Source organism: Neoarius graeffei, chromosome 6 (assembly GCF_027579695.1).
Source record: "Neoarius graeffei isolate fNeoGra1 chromosome 6, fNeoGra1.pri, whole genome shotgun sequence".
Taxonomy (NCBI): Eukaryota; Metazoa; Chordata; class Actinopteri; order Siluriformes; family Ariidae; genus Neoarius; species Neoarius graeffei.
In genome coordinates, this window is record NC_083574.1 from 16,930,323 (window position 1) to 16,954,363 (window position 24,041).

Here is a 24,041-nt window from a genome sequence, read left to right on the forward strand (position 1 = left end):
TAAAACGGAAGATACAACAAAAAAGACCTAAGACAGTTGAGCAACTAGAATCCTACATTAGACAAGAATGGATTAACATTCCTATCCCTAAACTTGAGCAACTTGTCTCCTCAGTCCCCAGACGTTTACAGACTGTTGTAAAGAGAAAAGGGGATGTCTCACAGTGGGAAACATGGCCTTGTCCCAACTTTTTTGAGATGTGTTGTTGTCATGAAATTTAAAATCACCTAATTTTTCTCTTTAAATGATACATTTTCTCAGTTTAAACATTTGATCTGTCATCTATGTTCTATTCTGAATAAAATATGGAATTTTGAAACTTCCACATCATTGCATTCCGTTTTTATTTACAATTTGTACTTTGTCCCAACTTTTTTGGAATCGGGATTGTATTATTTTTGTTGGAAACCTATGACTTTAACTTCACTACATTTGAAAGACAAATATCATACTTTTCACGCCACTACATTTCTATCAAAGTCCTCGTTACTATGAAGCGGCTTTGAAAGTGGATGTTTTTTCTTTTCTAAAATGTGATTGGTTTTCTCGCAGGTAACACTGAGACAGCCGATCAGTAATCACTAGGGTCACGTCACGTCCATAGACTATAAAATCAAGTTCAATGATTTCTCCGCAGCATTATTTGAACACGATCAGTTGATGCCAGAATGGAAGGAGGCGGTTCTTCAGGAGAATGCACGTACCCATGGCTATACCTAGAACCCATGTTTCAGTTTTCTTAAAGGAATAAAGATTCGTTTTGTTTTAAATGTTTGCTTTGTTTACCGAAAACAAACCACATCACGGCCTACAAAAACTCGCCATCCAACGTCCGGTATATAAACGTTTTATTCCAAGAGAAAGCTTGCAGTGAAGTTGTCTGTGCTTTTAGAGCTAGTGGTAATGTTGCAATAGCTATGCGGTCTGGTTAGTCAAATGACTTTCTATGGATTTGCCCGCCAAGTTGCCATAGCCTTGTCCACGGCTAACGTTTACACATAGCTAGTTAACTTGGACACTGTTAGTTAGCATGTAAAAACGGAGTTACGCTAGCATGAATAACGTTAACTTATCTGAAGTCCTTTCAGAAATATGTTTTAGCATAATCTTGCCAAATCAAAGCCACCACCATCATCCCAGTCCCGAAGAAGCCGTCTCCCTCCTGCTTCAATGACTACCGCCCTGTCGCGCACACTCCCATCCTCATGAAGTGCTTCGAACGGCTAGTCATGCGGCATATCAAGCCTGCCCTCCCCCCCGCCCTGGAACCTTTCCAGTTTGCATATCAGTCCAACCGTTCGACCGATGATGCCATCTCCACTGCCCTCCACTCAGCCCTCACCCACCTGGAGACAAAAGACTCGTATGTCAGAATGCTGTTCATAGACTTTAGCTCAGCATTCAACACAATCATTCCTCAGCAGCTCATTCATAAACTGGACCAGCTGGGACTCAACACCTCCCTGTGCAACCGGCTGCTGGACTTCCTGACGGGGAGACCACAGGCTGTACGGGTCAGCAGCAACTCCTCCAGCACCATCACATTGAACACGGGGGGCCCCCCAAGGATGTGTGCTGAGCCCCCTCCTCTTCACTCTGCTGACCCACGACTGCACACCAACATCCAGCTCTAATCTCTTCATTAAGTTTGCGGATGACATGACTGTGGTGGGTCTCATCAACAATGGCGATGAGACAATCTACAGGAGTGAGGTGAGCCACGTGGCCATGTGGTGCAAGGACAACAATCTCCGCCTGAACGTGGAGAAGACGAAGGAGATTGTTATGGACTTCAGGAGAGCACACACCCAGCATGCTCCACTAATTATCGATGATGCTGCAGTGGAGAGGGTGAGCAGCACCAAGTTTCTGGGTGTGCACATCTCTGAAGACCTGTCCTGGAGCAACAACACCGCATCACTGGCCAAAAAAGCCCAACAGCGTCTGTACTTCCTCCGCAAACTGAGGAGAGCAAGAGTCCCGGCCCCCATCATGCACACATTCTACAGAGGCACCATCGAGAACATCCTGACCAGCTGCATCACCGTGTGGTATGGCACCTGCACCATGTCCTGCTGCAAGACTCTGCAGCGCATCATGAGAGAAGCTGAGAGGATCATTGGTGTCTCTCTCCCTTCTCTATTGGATATCTATAACTCCCGCCTCACCCGCAAAGCCATCAGGATTGCAGGTGACCCCACCCACCCATCTCACAGCCTCTTCAGTCTGCTGCTGTCAGGGAGGAGACTGCGGAGTCTCCGGGCCAAAACCAGCAGGCTCAAGAACAGTTTCTTTCACCAGGCGGTCAGGAGGCTCAACTCCCTCCCTGTTCTGCCCCTCCTCCCCCCTCTGCCCCCTGCCACAGATTCTGCCCGCACACCCCCCTGCCCCCCCCTTCAGCATCTGACATGTCACCCTCACAGTTCCCTCCTCCCCCCAACATACACACACATACTCTCAACGTTCATTAACACACTGAACTCAGGGGTCTGCACATTTCACTTTACTTCGCTCATTTGCACTATTCCGCACTACCTCACCTTAACAGCTATTAGTTTTTTGTTTATACTGCTTATTTCATGTTTACCTGCTATACCTCAAGTGCCCTTGACTGTTTATTTGCTCAAATTTATGTGTGTGTGTGTGTGTGTGTGTATGAGTGTTTAGTCTATGTCTAGTTCTTATCTAGAGTGTTTATACTGTTTATATTGTTTATTTCAATTATTCTATTTTTATTTATTGCATTGCCTATTTGCACCGTGGGTCATAGAGGACTGAAATGTCATCTGTACTGTATGTCAAGCATGTATAGCATGGTTATGATGCATCGTAGGCCATTTTAAACAAAACCTAGCCTCAATCAAATGTACTGAAGTTCGACCACTAGATCTTAGTAGGACCCCAAACTGTACCTCATTTTCTCAAACACGCGTTGAACTTTTTAGCGAATTTATCCTACATGAGCTCGTCTCTGGAGCCATGTGTCAACAAGAAAATATGCTGGAATTCGATTTAATTTCTAAAGCGCTTTTAACATCAGACATTGACCCCAAACAGCCTTCACAGAAATCCGGATGTAGACATGGATCGGATGTAGACAGTGACAAGAAAAAACTCCCTGAGACAAAATGAGGAAGAAACCTTGAGCGGAACCAGACTCAAAAGGGAAGCCATCCTCTTCTGAGTGACAGTGGGACTATCAGTCGTTACATACTGCAAAACTTAACAGTGGATCACGACTCAAGTGTGTTTAAACGTCATATTCACATTGAGGACTCTTCAGACATTGTTTGAAGAACTCAAACTGATTGAGTTGTTTAATTCGTGTTTGAAATTTTAAGTAAGAAATACTCATGACTCATGACATGGCTCAAGTTTAGTCCGAGACCAACCCTTCTTCTTTCAAATTACTCAACACCTTCTCCAAAATAACCCTTGCTGGCATGTCCTTTCAATTAAATTGTAATTCAGTTACCGGTAGTTAAAAAATAGTGAACGATATTCAGCAGACTTTTTCAATTCAAAATCGTACAGATCCCGTTTCTTATAATCCCTTCTTAGTCTTTATGACTGATTACAGCAGCAGGATGTGTGATCTGAAGTAAGTGAGATTATGTAATGTATGTCGAGCAGGAAGCTGAAATTGTTGAATGCTTAAGAACGTGCTCAAGTCATTCTGACCTGTATGTGTGTGTTTCTGTGTGTGTGTGTGTGTGTGTGTGTGTGTGTGTGTACCATCCTGCTTCTTCTGGATGCAGCTTTCCCTGGACCTGTACTACACCGAGGATGAGATCTACGAGCTCTCTTACGCCAAGGAACCCAAGAATCCCAAAATACAGGTATAATCATAAATCATGCAAAAAAGACCATAATGAGTAGAAAATCTGCTATACTTTACACTCACTGGCCACTTTAATAGGAACTTGTTCTTGATTCTAAGATTCCTGTTCTTGGCTGGCAGGAGTGGAACCCAATGTGGTCTTCTGCTGTTGCATGCTGAGATGCTTTTCTGCTCACAATGGTTGTAAAGAGTTGCTATGAGTTGCTATATCCTTCCTGTAAGCTCGACCCAACCTGGCTCTTTTCTTCTGACCTCTCTTATCAACAAGACATTTGTTTCCACCCACAGAACTGTCGTTCACTCAATTTTTATTTTTTTTTGTTTTTCGCACCATTCTGTGTAAACTCTAGGGACTGTTGTGTGTGAAAACCCCGGGAGATCAGCAGTTTCTGAAATACTCAAACCAGTCCATCTGGCACTAACCAACGCCCATGCCACAGTGAAAGTCACACTTTGAGATCACAATTTTTCCCATTCTGATGTTTGAAGTGAACATGAACTGAAGCTCTTGATTTGTGTTTGCATGATTTGATGCATTGTGCTGCTGTCAAGGGATCGGCTGATTAGAGAACTGCATAAAACAGGAGGTGGACGGGTGTTCCTAATAAAGTGGTGGTGAGTGTAGGTCAGAAACAAAACTACAGAAAGGGTTCGTTAATGCGAACCAAGCGTACCCACAAAAGCACTTTTACGTAGGGTAATTTTACACAGAAAGTCGAATTGATGCTGCATGTTGTCTGGGAGTGAGATTTTTTTGTAGCTCCTTTAAACAATTTAAAACATTAAATAAATAATGAAAGAAACTCATTTGTTAATGTTAAGTTAAATATACCATGAATCCACTTTTTCTTGCTCGTCTTACGTTCAGTCCAACTTTTTACATGCAGACCATAAACCTCACCTCAAACATTATTTATCTGACACATGCACAAGTTGTTGAAGGACGTCACTGACGTCTCAAACTTATTTTTTTTAACCTTCGCTTTTGCGAACATATTTACCATATAATATCAGTGACAAAAATGTCACCCAATCGTGAAATCACCACACAAAGTGAAACCATATGTTAAAATTTGACTCATTTGTTCCTCTTAGGGTTATATAAATATGTGTGTGGATATTGCGTTTCATGGTAAATGTCTTGACCTTGTGTGTGAACTGCTTCGAGACAGGGAGTATCCCTAACTGCACTATGGGTACAGTGAGCAGTGTTCTTCTTTGTGCATACACACTTCAAAGAAAACCACAAGAAAAAAGCTGGAGCACTTACTGGTGACTGATCATTATCTCTTTCACTTTGAGTATGAGCCTTTTACGTACGCAGTTTCTTCTAACACCTTCTGATACCTCGGTCTGTGTTACATGTAAACGCATAGCACAGCACATTGCAGTGTTTTTTTCCACTAACTTTCAAGCGACTGTGGTTCTCAAAACGAAACTCGGCTCATACGATCTTTTCACTTAACCGTTTCCATGTCTGTCTCGTTCTAGCCTGTAACCCCAGTGAAGCCCCCTGTGGTCGCTGAATGGGGGTCAGGTATGACTCCACGCCTTGACCCTGACACCATCTCCAAACATGTCAAGCAGATGGTGGACGTAAGTAAAAGTCAGCCACGTAGTGGTAGTGACAGTGGCAGCAGTTTCTGATGCTCTCTTTCACTTCCGTATTACATACTGTAAAATGTTCAGAACTGAAATAGAAACGTTTCTCAGCTCACGTGGACTCTGCCTCCCTCTGCAGTCGATCATGAAGAATTATGATCTGAACATGGATGGCTACATCTCTCTGGAGGACTTTGAGAAGATAGCTGCTAATTTTCCTTTCTCCTTCTGCACTCATGAAAGTGACAGGTAAAGAAGACTCTTTAACTAGCATTTGTTGGTATTCTGTGATGTGATGTAATTTTCTGTTTCACATTTTCTCTACACCTTATTTAAAAAAGGTTTAATCGAGCATCTGGAATCGAGTATTTTGTCCCTTTTAGCAAACTGTAAATGGGACAAGCTCCTAGTCATTTGCTAATTTGTCGGCTGACGCTACATTTCCATGGGGGAAAAAACCCCAAGACCTTCTTTTCTCACTCACAGTGCTTCTCAATGTCAAATTAAAGAGAAATTCAACATAGAACAAGTGTTATCAGGAAAAACAAACCTCGCCTGGCAGCACTTATTTTATTCCTATATGTTGATAATGGGGCGGCACGGTGGTGTAGTTGTTAGCGCTGTCGCCTCACAGCAAGAAGGTCCGGGTTCGAGCCCCGTGTCCGGCGAGGGCCTTTCTGTGCGGAGTTTGCATGTTCTCCCCGTGTCCGCGTGGGCTTCCTCCGGGTGCTCCGGTTTCCCCCACAGTCCAAAGACATGCAGGTTAGGTTAACTGGTGACTCTAAATTGACCGTAGGTGTGAATGTGAGTGTGAATGGTTGTCTGTGTCTACGTGTCAGCCCTGTGATGACCTTGCGACTTGTCCAGGGTGTACCCCACCTTTCGCCCGTAGTCAGCTGGGACAGGCTCCAGCTTGCCTGCGACCCTGTAGAACAGGATAAAGCGGGTAGAGATAATGAGATGAGATGTTGATAATGGTAATATTTCTCAATCATCAGGTGTCAGGTTATAGTCCTATGAAAATCCATGACCTTGAGTTTGACATTTCAAAGTCATTCAAGGTCAAAGGTCATGGTGCCAAATGAAAGTCCATATGGCACTTCCTATAAATTGATAACAGTAAACATCTGTCGACCATCAACCGTTTTCAAGTTATAGCCCTCTGAAAATTTGTGACCTTGAGTTTGACCATTCACGGTCACTCAAGGTCAAAGATCATGGTGCCAAATGAAAGGCCATATAGAAGTTCCTATATGCTCATAATAGTAAAAATTTGTCTATCGGCAACCATTTTTAAGTTATAATGGAAACTGTGTTATTTTGACCGAAACATTGACCTTTCTGGTGACGACCTTCACCTTGACCCAATTACCTCCAAAATTTAATCAGGTAATCTACGGGCCATTGCCCACCTACCCTGAAAATTTGAAGTCAATCAGTACAACCATCTAGACACTAGATTGTTAACAGATACACAAACAAACAAAAAAGGTCAAAGGTCATGTGCCAAATGAAAGCCCATATATGACTTCCTATATATTGATAATGATAAACATCTCTCTAACTGTTTTTGAGCTATAATGGAAAATATGCAAATTTTAGCAATGACCTTGACACCCCCCCGGACATTTGACCCTCAACCGCTAAGAAAACTATGAGAGATTGGTTTGAAGTAAATATAATGAATATGAAGGAAGATATCACGGAAAAAAAATGATTTTGACCTTTTTGGTGACCTTGACCGGATGACCCCCAAAATGTTGGAGGTTCTATTTGAAACCAATGCCCATTTATCCTGAAACTTTCATGAAGATTGGTCCAGCCATTTTCCCATAATGTTGCTAACAAAGAAACAAAGAAACCCCACCGAAAACAATACCTCGTCCCCTGGTGGACACCGTCTCAGACGAGGTAATGAGTGGAGACATTGGTGCATTGGTGCAAACATCAGACTCAAAGTTCCAGAATTCAGTGTATCTACTGTCCAACATTAACTTTTTCGTCTATCAACCAAGTGGCTGGTAAACTGAAAAAAAAAAAAAAAAATCATTGGCTAATTTTTTTTTCAACCAGCCATAGAACTGTACTTCCACCCTGCTTTTCCTTCTTGGTTGCCAGCAATGTGCCACCATACTCTTGCAAAATCTCTTGGCAGTTCGCTAGGTTTACCCCAATGCAGTGTCACTGTTGCCAAAAAATGGCGTCATCATGTCTCTTGCATCAAGCTATGGCAATGATGCACAGTGAAGGACAAGTAAAGAGCTGCAAGATGTGTTCAGTCAAATTATAGTGGATATAAAAAGTGTACACACCCCGTTAAAATGATAGGATTTTCTGATGTAAAAAAAAATGAGACCATGATAAATAATTTCAAAACTTTCCCCACCTTTAATGTGACCTATAACCTGTACAATTCAATTGAAAAACAAACAAATCTGTTAGGGGGCTAAACATACGTAAAAAATAAAAACCATACAATACGCTGGTTGCATAAGTGTGCACATCCTAGAAACTAATACTTTCTTGAAGCACCTTTTGATTTAATTACAGCATTCAGTCTTTTTTGGGTTCACCCCTGCCATCAATTAAAATGACTCTGATTAACCCCAAATAAAGTTCAGCTGTCCTGCTAGGATTTTCCTGACATTTACTCAGTTGCATCCTCCAGCAAAAGCCATGATTCGCAGAGCACTTACAAAGCATCAAAGGGATCTCATTGTTGAAAGGTATCAGTCAGGAGAAGGGTACAAAAACATTTCCACGACATTAGATATACCATGGAGCACAGTGAAGACAGTCATCAAGAAGTGGAGAAAATATAGGACAACAGTGACATTACCGAGAACTGGATGTCCCTCCTAAATCGATGAAAAGACAAGATGAAAACTGGTCAGGGAGGCTGCCAAGAGGCCTACAGCAACACTGAAGGAGCTGCAGGAATTTCTGGCAAGTACTGGTTGTGTGCTACATGTGACAACAATCTCCTGTATTCTCCATAAGTCTGGACTATAGGGATAGGGTCACAAGACGGAAGCCTTTTCTGACAAATTTAGGCCCGGCTAAATTTTGCAAAAAAAAAATACATCAACTCTCCCAAAAGCATGTGGGAAAATGTGTTATGGTCTGATGAAACCAAGGTTGAACTTTTTGGCCACAATTCCAAAAGGTACGTTTGGTGCAAAAACAACACTGCGCATCACCAAAAGAACACCACACCCACGGTGAAGCATGGTGGTGGCAGCATCATGTTTTGGGGTTGTTTTTCTTCAGCTGGAACAGGGGCTTTAGTCAAGGTGGAGGGAATGATGAATAATTCTAAATACAAGTCAATTTTGGCTCCAAACCTTCAGATGTCTGCTAGAAAGCTGAAGATGAAGAGGAATTTCATCTTTCAGCACAACATTGACCCCAAGCATACATCAAAATCAACAAAAGAATGGCTTCACCAGAAGAAAATTAAAGTTTTGGAATGGCCCAGCCAGAGCCCAGACCTAAATCCAATTGAAAATCTGTGGGGTGACCTGAAGAGGGCTGTGCACAAGAGATGCCCTCACAATCTGACAGATTTGGAGCGCTTTTGCAAGGAAGAGTGGGCAAATTTTGCCAAGTGTAGATGTGGCAGGCTGATAGACTCCGACCCAAAAAGACTGAATGCTGTAATTAAATCAAAGGTGCTTCAACAAAGTATTAGTTTAAGGGTGTGCACACTTATGCAACCAGCTTATTGTACGTTTTTTATTTTTTATGCTTTCCCCTGGCGGCACGGTGGTGTAGTGGTTAGCGCTGTCGCCTCACAGCAAGAAGGTCCTGGGTTCGAGCCCCGGGGCCGGCGAGGGCCTTTCTGTGCGGAGTTTGCATGTTCTCCCCGTGTCCGCGTGGGTTTCCTCCGGGTGCTCCGGTTTCCCCCACAGTCCAAAGACATGCAGGTTAGGTTAACTGGTGACTCTAAATTGACCGTAGGTGTGAATGTGAGTGTGAATGGTTGTCTATGTGTCAGCCCTGTGATGACCTGGCGACTTGTCCAGGGTGTACCCCGCCTTTCACCCGTAGTCAGCTGGGATAGGCTCCAGCTTGCCTGTGACCCTGTAGAAGGATAAAGCGGCTAGAGATGATGAGATGCTTTCCCCCCTAACAGATTTGTTTTTCAATTGAATTGTACAGGTTATAGGTCACATTAAAGGTGGGAAAAGTTTTTAAATTATTTATTGTGGTCTCGGTTTTGTTTTTTTACATCAGAAAAACCTATCATTTTAATGGGGTGTATACACTTTTTATATCCACTGTATGTGTTGTAGTGAAGAATATTTGTAGTGAAGTAGGCCTGTTTCAGGAACCCGCCAATGGCAACTGATTTCATTTATTTTCTTCGCGAACATAGATTTTTACTCATATTTGACAAGTAATCATTTTGGACCCTGAATGTAGCAATACGACAGTTATTACAGAGGCTTGGCTCGGCTAGTTAGTGATCTATGAGAAGACAAGCGCATTGGCATTGGAAGCTGATCTGTTTGAACAGAGTGTACAGATGAGGAGGTAAGAGAGATGGACAGACTAAAGGACTAAAGTGCCGCTGCATCGTTCTCTTACGGCTAAGAGCTAAATCCCACTGATATCATTATCAGGAGTTAATTGAACAACACTGGGTTGCAATATTGGGCTGCAAAAATGACATTTTAACAAGTGCAAATATTTTGAATATTGTCAAATTCATCTCGGATCTTTCCTAGCATAAGATTGCAATAATTTTTGCAGCGATTAGAGGAAATTGATTACCTGTGTGAAAATATATCATGTAATACGGGAGCTTTTGTGCAATTTCTTCATGACTAATTCATAGTCAGAAATTACAGCTTATCCATTACTCGTTTGTTTGTTGATTTACATGCTAAATGAATGTCACTCATTTTCTCTTTTATAGAAAAATAACATGCAGCTGAATTAGGAAAATTGTTTCTTTACCTCCGCCAGCTTTGTTGGAGGAGGTTATGTTTTCGCCTGCATTTGTTTGTCTTTTCCCAATATAACTCAAAAAGTAGTGAACGGATTTTGATGAAATTTGGAGGAAAGGTGGTCCATGGGCCAAGGAACAATTGATTAGATTTTGATGCAAATCCAGATATGTATGCGGATCCATGATCCAGTTGTGTGTGGATGCAGGAGTTTTTTGTCTTTTCCCAACATACAGTAACTCAAAAAGTAGCGAATGAATTTTGAAAATGCAATTGAAATTTGGAGGAAAGGTGGGCCATGGGCCAAGGAACAATCGGCTAGATTTTCGTGGGAATCCAAATTTGTGGCTTGGCGAAAGTATGGACTCTACCGAGTGCCATCCATCCGTTATCCTATCCCAGCTGACTATGGGCTGACACATAGAGAAAATAACCATTCAGTCAATTTAGAGCCACCAATTAGTCTAACCTACATGTCTTTGGGAGAAACCAGAGGGAACCCATGCAGACACGGGAAGAACACACAGAAAGGCTCCCGTCAGCCACTGGGCTTGAACCCAGAACCTTCTTGCTGTGAGGCAACAGTGCTAACCACTACACCACCATGCCACCCTACCGAGTGCTCGTCTAGTTATTTTATTTGCATGTTTGTTTGTTTCCCAATAATGTCTTAATTCATCAAAAATGTTCTGGATAAAACATACATAAACCTTAATCTTGGCACAAATTTGTTCCTGTTGTCACATATACTTACTCTTTTCTCTCTCCCCAGGGAAGGCAAGATTAGCAGAGAGGAGATCACTTCCTATTTCATGCGAGGGATGTCTGTATGTGCTAAGCTGGGCTTCAATCTCCACAATCTGCACAACTTCCATGAAATGACGTACAAAAGGCCCACCTTCTGTGACACCTGCCGAGGATTTGTGAGGACCTTTTTTTTTTTCGTTTGCCATGTAGTACGATTTTATTGCTGTTTGTACTTGGCCTGTACAATGAATCAATTTTTTTGCTCATTGGCCAAAGCTGCATATAGAATTTGATTTTATTTGTAAAAAAATATATATATATATATATATATATATTTTTCTGTCCATCAGCTATGGGGAGTGATAAAGCAAGGCTACCACTGTAAAGGTAAGACCAGATGCATTTATGCATTTCTACTAAAGGACATATAATCTGAAAAATAAAAATACCTAATACAATCATATCTCTTAATCATCTCTCTCTGTTTCCTGCTGCTAGACTGTGGGGTCAACTGTCATAAGCACTGTAAAGACCTGGTGGCGATGGAGTGTATGAAGTTCCAGGTTTCTGGAGGCTCCTGTCCCTGCACTCCAGGTCCAGGGTCCGGGATGAGGACAAAGGGAAATAGCTGGGGTGAGTCTTTCTTCTATATCGTAGTACATAGAGCTTCTGTAAAGATGGTAGCGTTACTGGCTATATATGTATTTAAAAAATAGCTAAAGAAAATAGTATTGAAGATATTTGTGGTGGGGCGGCACGGTGGTGTAGTGGTTAGCGCTGTCGCCTCACAGCAAGAAGGTCCTGGGTTCGAGCCCCGGGGCCGGCGAGGGCCTTTCTGTGTGGAGTTTGCATGTTCTCCCCGTGTCCGCGTGGGTTTCCTCCGGGTGCTCCGGTTTCCCTGACAGTCCAAAGACATGCAGGTTAGGTTAACTGGTGACTCTAAATTGACCATAGGTGTGAATGTGAGTGTGAATGGTTGTCTGTGTCTATGTGTCAGCCCTGTGATGACCTGGCGACTTGTCCAGGGTGTACCCCGCCTTTCGCCCGTAGTCAGCTGGGATAGGCTCCAGCTTGCCTGCGACCCTGTAGAACAGGATAAAGTGGCTAGAGATGATGAGATGAGATATTTGTGGTGTTCTGGGAAATCCCATTGGACGTCACTGTGGTTTGTACATATATCTATTTCCCCAAAATAATCAGAAAATATTTTTTATTATCTTTACTTCCCCTGGGTTTCTGAGTATGCAAGTATAAATATTTTTAGTGGAATTAGAGTCCAATCTTTTAATGCAATTTTCTTCCTTTTTCTTTTGAAGGTAACCATATTTTAAAATGTTAGAATTTTAGAATGCTAGTTTTCAAAAGAGAAACGTGTTTCCTGTAGATTTCAAAACTTCATATAGTCAAACATATCCAACTTTTGACCATGTGAAGGGTTTCCCAGGCTGCCACACATATTCAATGCCATTTCAACCCTCTTCCAAAGATAAATTTAAAAACATTGAATGGTGCATTGAGTTTTGAAAATGTTTAGGCTCCTGTATCCAAATTTCATACACCTAAGTACAAAGTGTTCATCTAATTGCTTTGTTTCTGTTTTATTCCATAAGGTTCTGAGGACGAAGCATTTGTGTTTCCTCAAGGAAATGGACCTGACCACTCCAAGAGTCACGGCACTCCACAGAGCATCGCCGAGAACGCCTCGCTGTCCGACCGCTCCACTCAGACAGACCCGGGAGTGTGGACACCAGTAGCAAACCGCAGAGACCTGCACCATTCCAAAAATCCCTCACACAATGAGAAGGTATGATTGAAAGACATCCACGTTGGGAAATGTAGATTTCAGCTTTAATGATGTCTGGAGTTCCTGAAAGTTCAACTGGTGGACGATAGAACGTGAAAGGAAAAATTATCACTGCATAATGTGATAATATTATGAACTAGGCGTGTAAGGCGATGACACTATCTATATCTGTATAAAGACCTAAACCCAAAGTGGGCATGGTGTAAAGTCTAAGGGTTATTTATTTATTTTTGCCAATGCGAAGCACTAGTTAGGATAGTTCATAATTAGTGTGAACTAAAGATGCACGTGGGACTATTTTTTTTTTAAATCCTAATCATGCAGTTGTTATTTTTTAATAAATTTGGTTTTATTTCCCAAAATATAAACAAACCTTGCCGGTAGCACTTATGATGAATATGGAGGAAAATATCGTGAAAAAAACCCCAATTTTAACCTTTTTGGTGACCTTGACCTTGATTTTGACCTTGTGTGTGAGCATACTTGGCCAATAAACATGGTTCTGATTCTGGTAAGAGTAGAATAAAATAAAGTACAGACAGTGGAAGCTCAGTGGAACGCACTTTCCCTCCGTAATAAGCATAAGCATGTCTGAAAGCGATTTCTTTAGTCTAGTCCATTTATTAATAATTTATATTTATAGTAATAAATCAACAGAGCGAGGAAGTTTTTATCAAGTGGGCGTGGTCAAACCCTTTCTTTTGCGTATGTAAACGAACCAAGAAACCATCTAATGACAGCAATGTATGCAAATGAAGCAGGTAGTGATCCAATCAGTGGGTTTATGGGCAAAGTCTTTCCAAGGCAGCGCTCCTGCAGTCTGAGCTCAAAACTTTTTTTTTCTACGTTTTTGGTCACCGTGACCTTGACTTTGGCCGGATGACCCCCAAAACTTTGGAGGTTCTATTTGAGACCAGTGCCCATCTATCCTGAAAGTTTCATGAAGGTTGGTCCAGCCGTTTTCCCGTAACATCGTTTACGAAAAAACAAAAAGAAACAAAGAAAGAAACCCGACCAAAAACAATACTTCGCCCCCTGGTGGACTCCATCCCGGGCGAGGTAACTAGTAGTAAATCATTGTGACCCTGACCAGGCAGTTACTAAGGGTGATTGAATAAACCCTGTAAATGCTTCATGCAGTGACTCCCATTCCCGCTGATGAACATTGTCTTTTCTTTGTCCCACGAGCTCACTCACACCCGCAAGCTTCGTATCTGACCAGTTGCTCACACCCATGAGCTTCATAACTAAATGAAACAAAGAACCTCCAACTTTTTTCTTGCATGCCTAGTCCCTTTAGTTCCGACCAGAAGCACTGTGAACCTTTCTGCCAAGATTTCTCAAAAATTATTTTTTTTAAATTACTGTAAAAATAAAAACAAGCGCTTATTAGGAACATCTGTACATTCATGCAGTTATCTAAATCAGCCAGTCATGAAGCTGATTTTTTAAAAAAAGCACCTTGCAGAAACAGATGAAGAGCTTGAGATAATGTTTACATCAAATTTCAGAAAGAAGAAAAAGTGTAACTTTGATCATGGCATGGATGTTGGTACCAGAAGAGTTGGATTGAGTATTTCAGAAACCGCCGATCTCCTTTAATTTTCCCCACAAATCAGTCTCTAGCGTTTACACAGAATGGTGTGAAAAACGAAATACATGTGTTTGAATGAGCGACAGTTCTGTGGGTGGGAACACCTTGTTGATAAGAGAGATCAGAGAACAACGGCCAGATTGATTCAAGCAGCGTGGAATGATTTAGTAACTCAATTAATCATTCTTTACAACCATGGTGAGCAGAAAAGCATCTCAGCATGCACAAAACCTCAAACCTTGAGGTGACTGGGCTACAACAGCAAAAGACCACATTGAGTTCCATTCCTGTCAGCCAAGAACAGGAAGCTGAAGCTATCATGGGCACAGACTCTCACAAACTGGACAGCTGAAGATTAGAAAAAAAAAATCAATCACCTGATCTTTTTCCAGTGTTCAACTGTCCAGTTTGAGTGAATCTGTCCCCATGATAGCCTCAGCTTCCTGTTCTTGGCTGGCAGGAGTAGAACCTGATATGCTCTTCTGCTGTTGTAGCTCATCTACCTCAGATTTCGATGTGGTGTGATTTCTGAGATACTTTCCTGCTCACCATAGTTGTAAAGAGTGCTAATTTGAGCCACTATAGACTTCCTGCCAGTTCAAACCAGTCTGGTCATTCTCTTCTGATCTCTGGTGTTTCAGCCTCACACAGGATTTTTTTTATCATTCTGTATAAACTCGAGAGACTATTTTGTGTGAAAATCCCAGAAGGTCCCAGCAATCATGCCATGGGTAAAGCCACTTATCACATTTCCCCCCATTTTATTGTTTGATATGAACATTAACAGAAGATCTTGACTTGTATCTGCATGACTTTATGCATTGTGCTGCTACCACGTGATTGGTTGATTGTATAATGAATTGGATAACTTTTCTATTTGTAGGTAAAATTTAATTCGTTTTGCCTGTTTATAAAATATTTAAGTTATTTCACAAAATTGAGTCGTACATGAGCTGATAGCTGACGAGGCACGTAGCGCCGAGTCGGCTATAAGCCATGTACAACGACACTGAGTGGAATAACGGCTTTATTCTGTCCACATTCACTGGATTTTGAGAAACAGAGCATTTTTATTTTTTGCAAATTCGATAAATAAAAACTTTATACAAAACTTCCGACAAAATCATTTCCGCTTAGAATGTAAACAAACCGGCGAAATGTGACAGTAGCAATTTGTGCAAAATGCGATAATAATCCTTGAAAAATAAAAAAGATACGTTCTTACCATCAAATACTTTTATTCCATTTTTGGGGGGTTTTGTGTGTGTTTCGAGTGTTTTTTATTTCATCCTCGGTTGGTTCAGCAACACACGCTACCATTTTGTTTTTCCTGTACTCACGGTATATGAGCTGATATCTTGGTAGTAGAGTAGCCAATCAGAGCATGCGATTGCACATATCCAGTGAATGTGGATTTTATACACACACACACACACACACACACACACACACACACGCTAACACATACTATTTAAATGTGTCCTATGCTAGTCATACAAAAGGTAATATCAAAGCTATTTTAGCAAATTGCTGATCAATTTCTGAATGGATTTGTCTTGCTTTTTCATTTAAAGTTTCCATTGAGTTTTCTGGCCCTGAAATTGCTTTTTCACCCAGAAAAGAGTTGCTGGCGCTTCTTTCTTACAGCTCATATGAAGCTAGTTATCACAAGTTTTTTTTTTTTATTGCAAATGTATTTTTAAGAGCAGAGAGCTCTTAAAAAAAAAAAATTCAAAGCACTTCTTTAAAATCACTCCTCATGTCCTGTTTTGTTCCAGAGTGTCACACTGCCAGTCAGAATGAGAGGTTCATCTGCACCCAGCTTTTTTCTCCAGGAGAAAATGGAGGAGCTCCAGTTAAACAAAGACAAACGCAAGGAGCCAGACTGAACCATGTTGCATGGCCAGGACAGAAAAATAAAAAAAACTGCCCTACGCTTAGTACTTGGAAATAGACTGTTTGAACACACATTTCATTACATTTAACAAAGAACTGAACTGTGCACACGCCTTCTACAGATGCATTAATGTTAAGAAAACTTGAGCGGGTCCATCGTGATTTCAGCTACACCTTCAGAGCCATGTTGGACGAGACCAGAACAGAACTGAGAGATAATCACCAGCATCCACTGCCAATATGCATATCTGAATGTTAATGAATATTTCAACAGAAGCATCCAAAGGTGGACTACCAGAGCACTGCTTTCACCACTACTGCCTGTGTGTAAGAGCTAAGGACCTTCCTATGCACCTCTACACCACCCGCACGATTAAACCACAGAAAAAAGGTGCTTACTGCCACAACCGTGTTCATGTGTACCAAAAAATAGTTCGACATTTAGCCTTTTGTGTTCACACTGACGCATGTGTTTTGTACTGTGAATTACTGTATGTTGAGATATGTAAAGGACGGCGTCTGTGACTCATCTCATATCACAGGAATGTAAATCGCTCTGGCTTGCCAAAAGGCCACGTCGGCTGGTGCTCTACTTCCACAATGCATCACTGTGCCTTATGCCATGACCACTTTCACTCAGAGTACGAAGAACGGGACTGAATCCACTGATTGAGCCAATGGAGAATGCTGGAAACGAACACTGTGGACTCCATGTGTTGTGTTTTGTTTTTGTGAATATACTGTTGCTCTAACAACATTCCACCGAATGCATGTTTGCGACTTGAATGTCTGCCTTACTAAGTCCAGAATGTAGGCTGTAGATGTTTATTTATTGAGAACTTAATATGAATCTACAGTATTTTACACCTTAACAGCACTGCCAGATTACTGCCATGACTGTTAAAAGAAAGGAAGAAAGAGAAAAATGTGTTTTACCAGGTGGTTGCATTAAATGCTGAATGATAACATGAGCCATTTTATTCTGCTGAAACATCAAAATCGATCATGGGTTTTATACAGCGTTCACGAGACTTGAGAGGTGTTACAGTATGTGAATTTATTTCCAAAACATGAAAAAGAAAACTGCACAATGAGACAATGGAAAATTACTCGGGATCGGGATTCTCAAATCTTTCCGATGACAGAATTAAAACTTCAAAAGGTCAATTTTACAAGCAAAAATCCTGACAGATTAAAAAAATAAAAATAAAAACCATCATCACGGACCACATGCTTTCAGCTATGCCATTTATGAATAATAATAATAATAATAATAATCATCATCATCATCATCATTTACAATGCATGTAGCTGTACTAAAACAAACATTCCCCTTTCCGTAAAAAAAAAAAACCTCCACCCTAAATTACGTTAAATATATTTATATTAACAGATTTGTGATTCTCATCCTAATTTCAAAAGGGCATTATGGGTAATGTAGGAACCAGTTCACCCAAGAGAAATCAGGCCAGTTTAAACCACTTAATTATAAAGATTAATATGCGAGTAGTTCGGGGTGGGTTAAGTTTTGTGTATTAACAGAAACAAGCAATGGCAAAATTAGCTGAACAGAAATTAAAAGAGCTCATCTTATTCATAAATGTACAATTCAAGCTAATTACACAAGCACACTTCTTTCAGTCGGGCAGTGGTCACTCAGCGGTTAGAGCTGCACGATATGATCTTTACTAATCACAATAATAACAATAATAATAAAATGTTAAAGAAGAAGTCACGCAAACCATAACACGCTCTTGAGTTTTGTCAGAAATACCACCTGATTTAAAAAAAAAAAAGAAAAAAGTGTGGTCAAATTAATGCAGGTTCATCTTTATCCGTGAAATATCCTCAAATATGTCCTATATCGTTATATTGCAGCACTACCTCTACTTGCTGTAAGGTTAAGATTTCAGGACTGTCAAAGAGCCACCTAAAACATTTAACCCTCACCTGCATTTTTAAATTGGATTCTGCCTCATGTATATAAGCTAAATTACAATATAAATGTTCTCTGACTGGACCAGATCAGCATCATTTCTCAAAACCAACTACAAAAGAATCCTAAATGCAGCATATCTGCTAGGATGACGAGAATGGCTGGACAAGGCTGGATAGAAAGGGATCCTATCTTGGGGTGGGCGGTGGGGGGGAAATAGGGTGTGTGATGACGCGTGCAGGAGCAAGAAATATTACACGAATTACAAGAACGTAGCCGGAGGGGACGCACTTCACTGGCCCTGGCTGTTGCCCTGCTGCCCAGAGTAGTTGCCGTACTGGCTGTAGTACTGGTTCCACTGGCTCTGGTTCTGGTAGTACTGTTGCCACTGCTGGGCATACTAACCAAAGAGAGAGAGAGAGAGAGAGAGAGACACATCAGTGAGCTGCAGAGCTTAAATTCTGTTCGCATAAACACTGCTCGTTTAAAATTTATACTAACAAACAGTATGGTTAGAATACTATTCAGACAGGAGAAGATTTCCAGACACTTGTCTGTTAAAGGCCTCTGCATGCTCTTGTGACAAGGCTTTCGCAGATAGCTTTTCGCAGACAGTTGTAATTTATCGTTGAGCGGGGAGTAATAGGCGTGCGCGATGTTATTCACTGCCACAACGCAAGGGGGCGCGAAGTCACGAAATCGCTAGGAGTAGTTGGTGGGTGTGGTTAGTGGAGTGTTTATCCTCCGGTTACTTATAATGACTAGAACTGGAGTCGTATAGATGTACGTACTTCCTCGATCAACCGCTCTTTGTGCTGCTCCATCTTCACTTGTGTTTTTAAAAATGGCGGTCGTGAAAACAAAACAAACCGGGAAAGTAGGGAAGCGGAAGTGCGTGTACAGCGGATGTAGAGTGGACCAATCAGAGCCCTCTTGTCTGCGACGCTGTCTGCGGTGGTCACAATTTTTGGGAGGTGCACGCAGAGCGTCTGCGAAGGGGGGGGGGCTTCGCAGACGCCATCTGCAACGCCATCTGCGAGGACTGGGTTGTCAGCATAAATTGGCCTTAAGTAATGATGCCGGAGGAGGTGTGTAATAATTTTGATTTGCATGGGCTAAGCAAACTAGTGTCCTTGCAATATACAGTCTTCGCACTAACAATCGACAACTAAGCATCAAAATACGCCGAGATAAACGTGCACACACACAAAAAAAAGGGTAAGTGCTCTGATCCTCTGCTGGCAGCTATGCCATAACTCTGGGAAAATACAACTGAATTGAACGAAATTGTAATATGTGTATTACTGTCATATAACAAAGAATCCTGCCGAGTTTCGTGAAATTCCTCCAAAAACTGTAAGAGGAGTTGATTTCAGAATGCGAGTACACGTCCAGGATGGATGGACGGACGGACAGTCATCCATCGCCACGACATAATCCTCCTTCGGGCCTTTTGGCCAGCGGGGGATAATAAAAATTGTGAGGGAAGTTGATTTCAGAAAGCAAGCACACCTTGATGAAATTGCCAAAGTACAAGTTTGTTAATAATCAAGGGCATAACTCTGGGAAAATTTGCCCAAATTAAATGAAATTTCAATATGTGTATAACTGTCAGACTGTATAACAAAGCCTTCTGCCAAGTTTGGTGAAATTCCTCCACAAATTGTGAGAGGAGTTGATGTCAGAAGGCGAGCGCACCTTCATGAAATTGTTAAAGTACAAGGTTGTTAATCAAGGGCCACAACTCTGGTAAAATGCGACCGACTTGAACAAATTAACAATATGCGTACTACCGACATAATATAACAAGGCATTTTGCCAAGTTTGGTGAAATTCCTCCACAAATTCTGAGAGGAGTTGATTTCAGAAGGAAAACACACACACACTCATGAAATTGTCAAAGTATAATTTTGTTAACTGGTAAAATGCAACCGAATTGAACAAAATTACAATACGCATACTACTGACATATAATAAAAAATCCCGCCAAGTTTTGTGAAATTCCTCTAAAAATTGTGAGTGGAGTTGATTTCAGAAGGTGAGCACCCTTCCCCAGACAGATGGACGGATATCGCCACGACATAATCCCTTTTCGGGCCTTTCGGCCAGCAGGGGATAAAAATGCGAAACCAACTCCGCTAACGTATTCAGTATTTAAACATTTTAAAAACTCGCCTTATTTATTAATAATTATTTATTGCACTGTTTAAATACTGAACACATTAGCAGAAGTGATGCCCATTAACAATGCTGACATTTTGTTTTGAGGTTCACTTAATAAAAATGTTTTGGAAAAGGTACTTTGGGCTAAATTTTTTTAAGGTTGTTTCCTTGTAGAGCTATATTTACAGTGGTGCTTGAAAGTTTGTGAACCCTTTAGAATGTTCTATATTTCTGCATAAATATGACCTAAAACATCATCAGATTTTCACACAAGTCCTAAAAGTAGATAAAGAGAACCCAGTTAAACAAATGAGACAAAAATATTATACTTTGCCATTTATTTATTGAGGAAAATGATCCAATGTTACATATCTGTGAGTGGCAAAAGTATCTGAACCTTTGCTTTCAGTATCTGGTGTGACCCCCTTGTGCAGCAATAACTGCAACTAAACGTTTCCGGTAACTGTTGATCAGTCCTGCACACCGGCTTGGAGGAATTTTAGCCCATTCCTCCGTACAGAACAGCTTCAACTCTGGGATGTTGGTGGGTTTCCTCACATGAACTGCTCGCTTCAGGTCCTTCCACAACATTTCGATTGGATTAAGGTCAGGACTTTGACTTGGCCATTCCAAAACATTAACTTTATTCTTCTTTAACCATTCTTTGGTAGAATGACTTGTGTGCTTAGGGTCGTTGCCTTGCTGCATGACCCACCTTCTCTTGATACTCAGTTCATGGACAGATGTCCTGACATTTTCCTTGAGAATTCGCTGGTATAATTCAGAATTCATTGTTCCATCAATGATGGCAAGCCGTCCTGGCCCAGATGCAGCAAAACAGGCCCAAACCATGATACTACCACCACCATGTTTCACAGATGGGATAAGGTTCTTATGCTGGAATGCAGTGTTTTCCTTTCTCCAAACATAATGCTTCTTATTTAAACCAAAAAGTTCTATTTTGGTCTCATCTGTCCACAAAACATTTTTCCAATAGCCTTCTGGCTTGTCCACGTGATCTTTAGCAAACTGCAGACTAGCAGCAATGTTCTTTTTGAAAAGCAGTGGCTTTCTCCTTGCAACCCTGCCATGCACATCATTGTTGCTCAGTGTTCTCCTGGATGGTGGACTCATGAACATTAACCAATATGAGAGAGGTGAGCAGCACGGTGGTGTAGTGATTAACGCTGTCACCTCACAGCAAGAAGGTCCGGGTTCGAGCCCCGTGGCCAGTGAGGGTCTTTCTGTGTGGAGTTTGCATGTTCTCCCCGTGTCCGCGTGTTTCCTCCAGTTGCTCTGGTTTCCCCCACAGTCCAAAGACGTGCAGGTTAGGTTAACTGGTGACTCTAACTTGACTGTAGGTGTGAATGTGAGTGTGAATGGTTGTCTGTGTCTATGTGTTAGCCCTGTGATGACCTGGCGACTTGACCAGGGTGTACCCCGCCTTTCACCCGTAGTCAGCTGGGATAGGCTCCAGCTTGCCTGCGACCCTGTAGAACAGGATAAAGCGGCCAGAGATAATGAGATGAGATGAATATGAGAGAGGCCTTCAGTTGCTTAGAAGTTACCCTGGGGTCCTTTGTGACCTTGCCGACTATTACACGCCTTGCTCTTGGAGTGATCTTTGTTGGTCGACCACTCCTGGGGAGGGTAACAATGGTCTTGAATTTCCTCCATTTGTACACAATCTGTCTGACTGTGAATTGGTGGAGTCCAAACTCTTTAGAGATGGTTTTGTAACCTTTTCCAGCCTGATGAGCATCCACAACGCTTTTTCTGAGGTCCTCAGAAATCTCCTTTGTTCGTGCCATGATACACTTCCACAAACATGTGTTGTGAAGATCAGACTTTGATAGATCCCTGTTCTTTAAATAAAACAGGGTGCCCACTCACACCTGATTGTCATCCTACTGATTGAAAACACCTGACTCTAATTTCACCTTCAAATTAATTGCTAATCCTAGAGGTTCACATACTTTTGCCACTCACAGATATGTAATATTGGATCATTTTCCTCAATAAATAAATGACCAAGTATAATATTTTTGTCTCATTTGTTTAACTGGGTTCTCTTGATCTACTTTTGGACTTGTGTGAAAATCTGATGATGTTCATATTTATGCAGAAATATAGAAAATTCTGAAGGGTTCACAAACTTTCAAGCACCACTGTAGATATAGAATCACTGGTCAAGGCCATAACACAACTGGAAATAAACATGTTAAGATAACCAAGGGTCGTAAATATGCCCCAAAATACATGCACACGTTAATAACCGAGATGAAGGGGACACACTGGGTCTTACCTGCTGGTACTGCTGGTTGTAGCTCTGTTGCTGGTTGTACCCAGAGGCTTGATTATCACTGTAGCCTTGCCCATATCCAGGATACTGGTTGTAATTACTGTAGTTGTAGCTTCCTTGGTTGTAGTTGGCTTGGTTATAGTTGCTCTGGTTATAGTCTTGGTTATAGTCTTGGTTATATCCTTGGTTATAGCTCTGCATGGAACAGATGAAAAGATTTACACAGTGTATAAAAGCATCAGTAGAGAGCCGGTGCATCAGTGATGGACGACTCTTACCTGGCTGTATCCATCCTTATTATAGGAGCCTTGGTGGTTGCTGTTGTAGCTTCCTCCATAGTTCTGGTTACGGTTGTAGCCACCTCTCGAGCTGTTGTCTCTGTAATTCCCACCCCAGCCATTCTGGTTGTAGCCTCCACGTTTAAAACCTGACCAATACACACAACTGCATCAAGCACTGACTCTCAAGATAAAGAACACTGGATTTTGAGCCCGGAAGTAGAAGAGAGAACTTGTTTAAAATAACATTTTATACAATATAGGCTCGCTGAAAACGAGTAAGGACCTGGTCTGTATCCTCCTCCAGAGCTGCCACGGTTCTGATAGCCTCCTCTTGGCCCTCCGCGGTTGTCATAGCGTTGGAAGCTGCTGCTTTGGCCGCGGTAACCCATTTGTCGGTTATCAAAGCGTTTCTCAGGCGGAGGCGCAGCCCGCCGACCCTCCTCGTTGTACTGCTTCACTAACTTCTCTGCCTCGTCTTTCTGCAGCTCAATGAAGGTGACCTGGTCCAGGAAATCTCCAGACTCCGGCAGCACAAAGTTAGCTTTGAAAGGAGATAGGGCCAGAAAGAAGAAAAGGGATGGTACACAGGAGAGAGAGAGAGAGAGAGAGAGAGAGAGAGAGAAGAATAGCAGAGAAGGGAGAAGAAATGGTGGGGACAAGTAGAATCACACCACCAGGAGACAGAAAAATCTTAATTAATATCAGGTAGCAGCAGATATATCACAACACCTTAAAAAAAAAAAGCCAAACAGGTGACAAAGACAATCATGTGGAGATGAAACAAACAAACAATAAGACCTGGAGCAAACATGGCCTCCCAGAAAGGATGGGATTCAATACTTGCTCTAGTTTACATAGACAGGAAGAAATGGAAATATTAATGATCCAAATAGGCAAAGGTTTTAGATTTAAGGGATGGCAGA

The 24,041-nt window shown here is 41.7% G+C and overlaps 2 protein-coding genes across 5 annotated transcripts in view; one reads left to right on the top strand and one right to left on the bottom strand.

The window, feature by feature from the left end:
* Positions 1 to 17,402, top strand: part of rasgrp4 (RAS guanyl releasing protein 4) — a 51,158-nt gene extending 33,756 nt beyond the window's left edge. For all 4 annotated transcript variants that reach the window (XM_060923358.1, XM_060923359.1, XM_060923356.1 and 1 more), the window contains 8 exons: positions 3,759 to 3,839; positions 5,333 to 5,437; positions 5,583 to 5,692; positions 11,168 to 11,318; positions 11,493 to 11,529; positions 11,641 to 11,775; positions 12,753 to 12,946; positions 16,319 to 17,402. In XM_060923358.1, the coding sequence (XP_060779341.1) occupies positions 3,759 to 3,839; positions 5,333 to 5,437; positions 5,583 to 5,692; positions 11,168 to 11,318; positions 11,493 to 11,529; positions 11,641 to 11,775; positions 12,753 to 12,946; positions 16,319 to 16,429 (924 nt within the window). In that variant the 3' untranslated portion in view covers positions 16,430 to 17,402. The remainder of the gene's footprint in view (positions 1 to 3,758; positions 3,840 to 5,332; positions 5,438 to 5,582; positions 5,693 to 11,167; positions 11,319 to 11,492; positions 11,530 to 11,640; positions 11,776 to 12,752; positions 12,947 to 16,318) is intronic.
* Positions 17,403 to 17,478: 76 nt separating this feature from the next.
* Positions 17,479 to 24,041, bottom strand: part of hnrnpul1 (heterogeneous nuclear ribonucleoprotein U-like 1) — a 31,058-nt gene continuing 24,495 nt past the window's right edge. Inside the window, exons 13-16 of the mRNA XM_060923354.1 lie at positions 23,402 to 23,659; positions 23,116 to 23,264; positions 22,841 to 23,032; positions 17,479 to 18,772 (exon numbers count right to left, since the gene is read on the bottom strand). Of these exons, the coding sequence (XP_060779337.1) occupies positions 18,665 to 18,772; positions 22,841 to 23,032; positions 23,116 to 23,264; positions 23,402 to 23,659 (707 nt within the window). The 3' untranslated portion in view covers positions 17,479 to 18,664. The remainder of the gene's footprint in view (positions 18,773 to 22,840; positions 23,033 to 23,115; positions 23,265 to 23,401; positions 23,660 to 24,041) is intronic.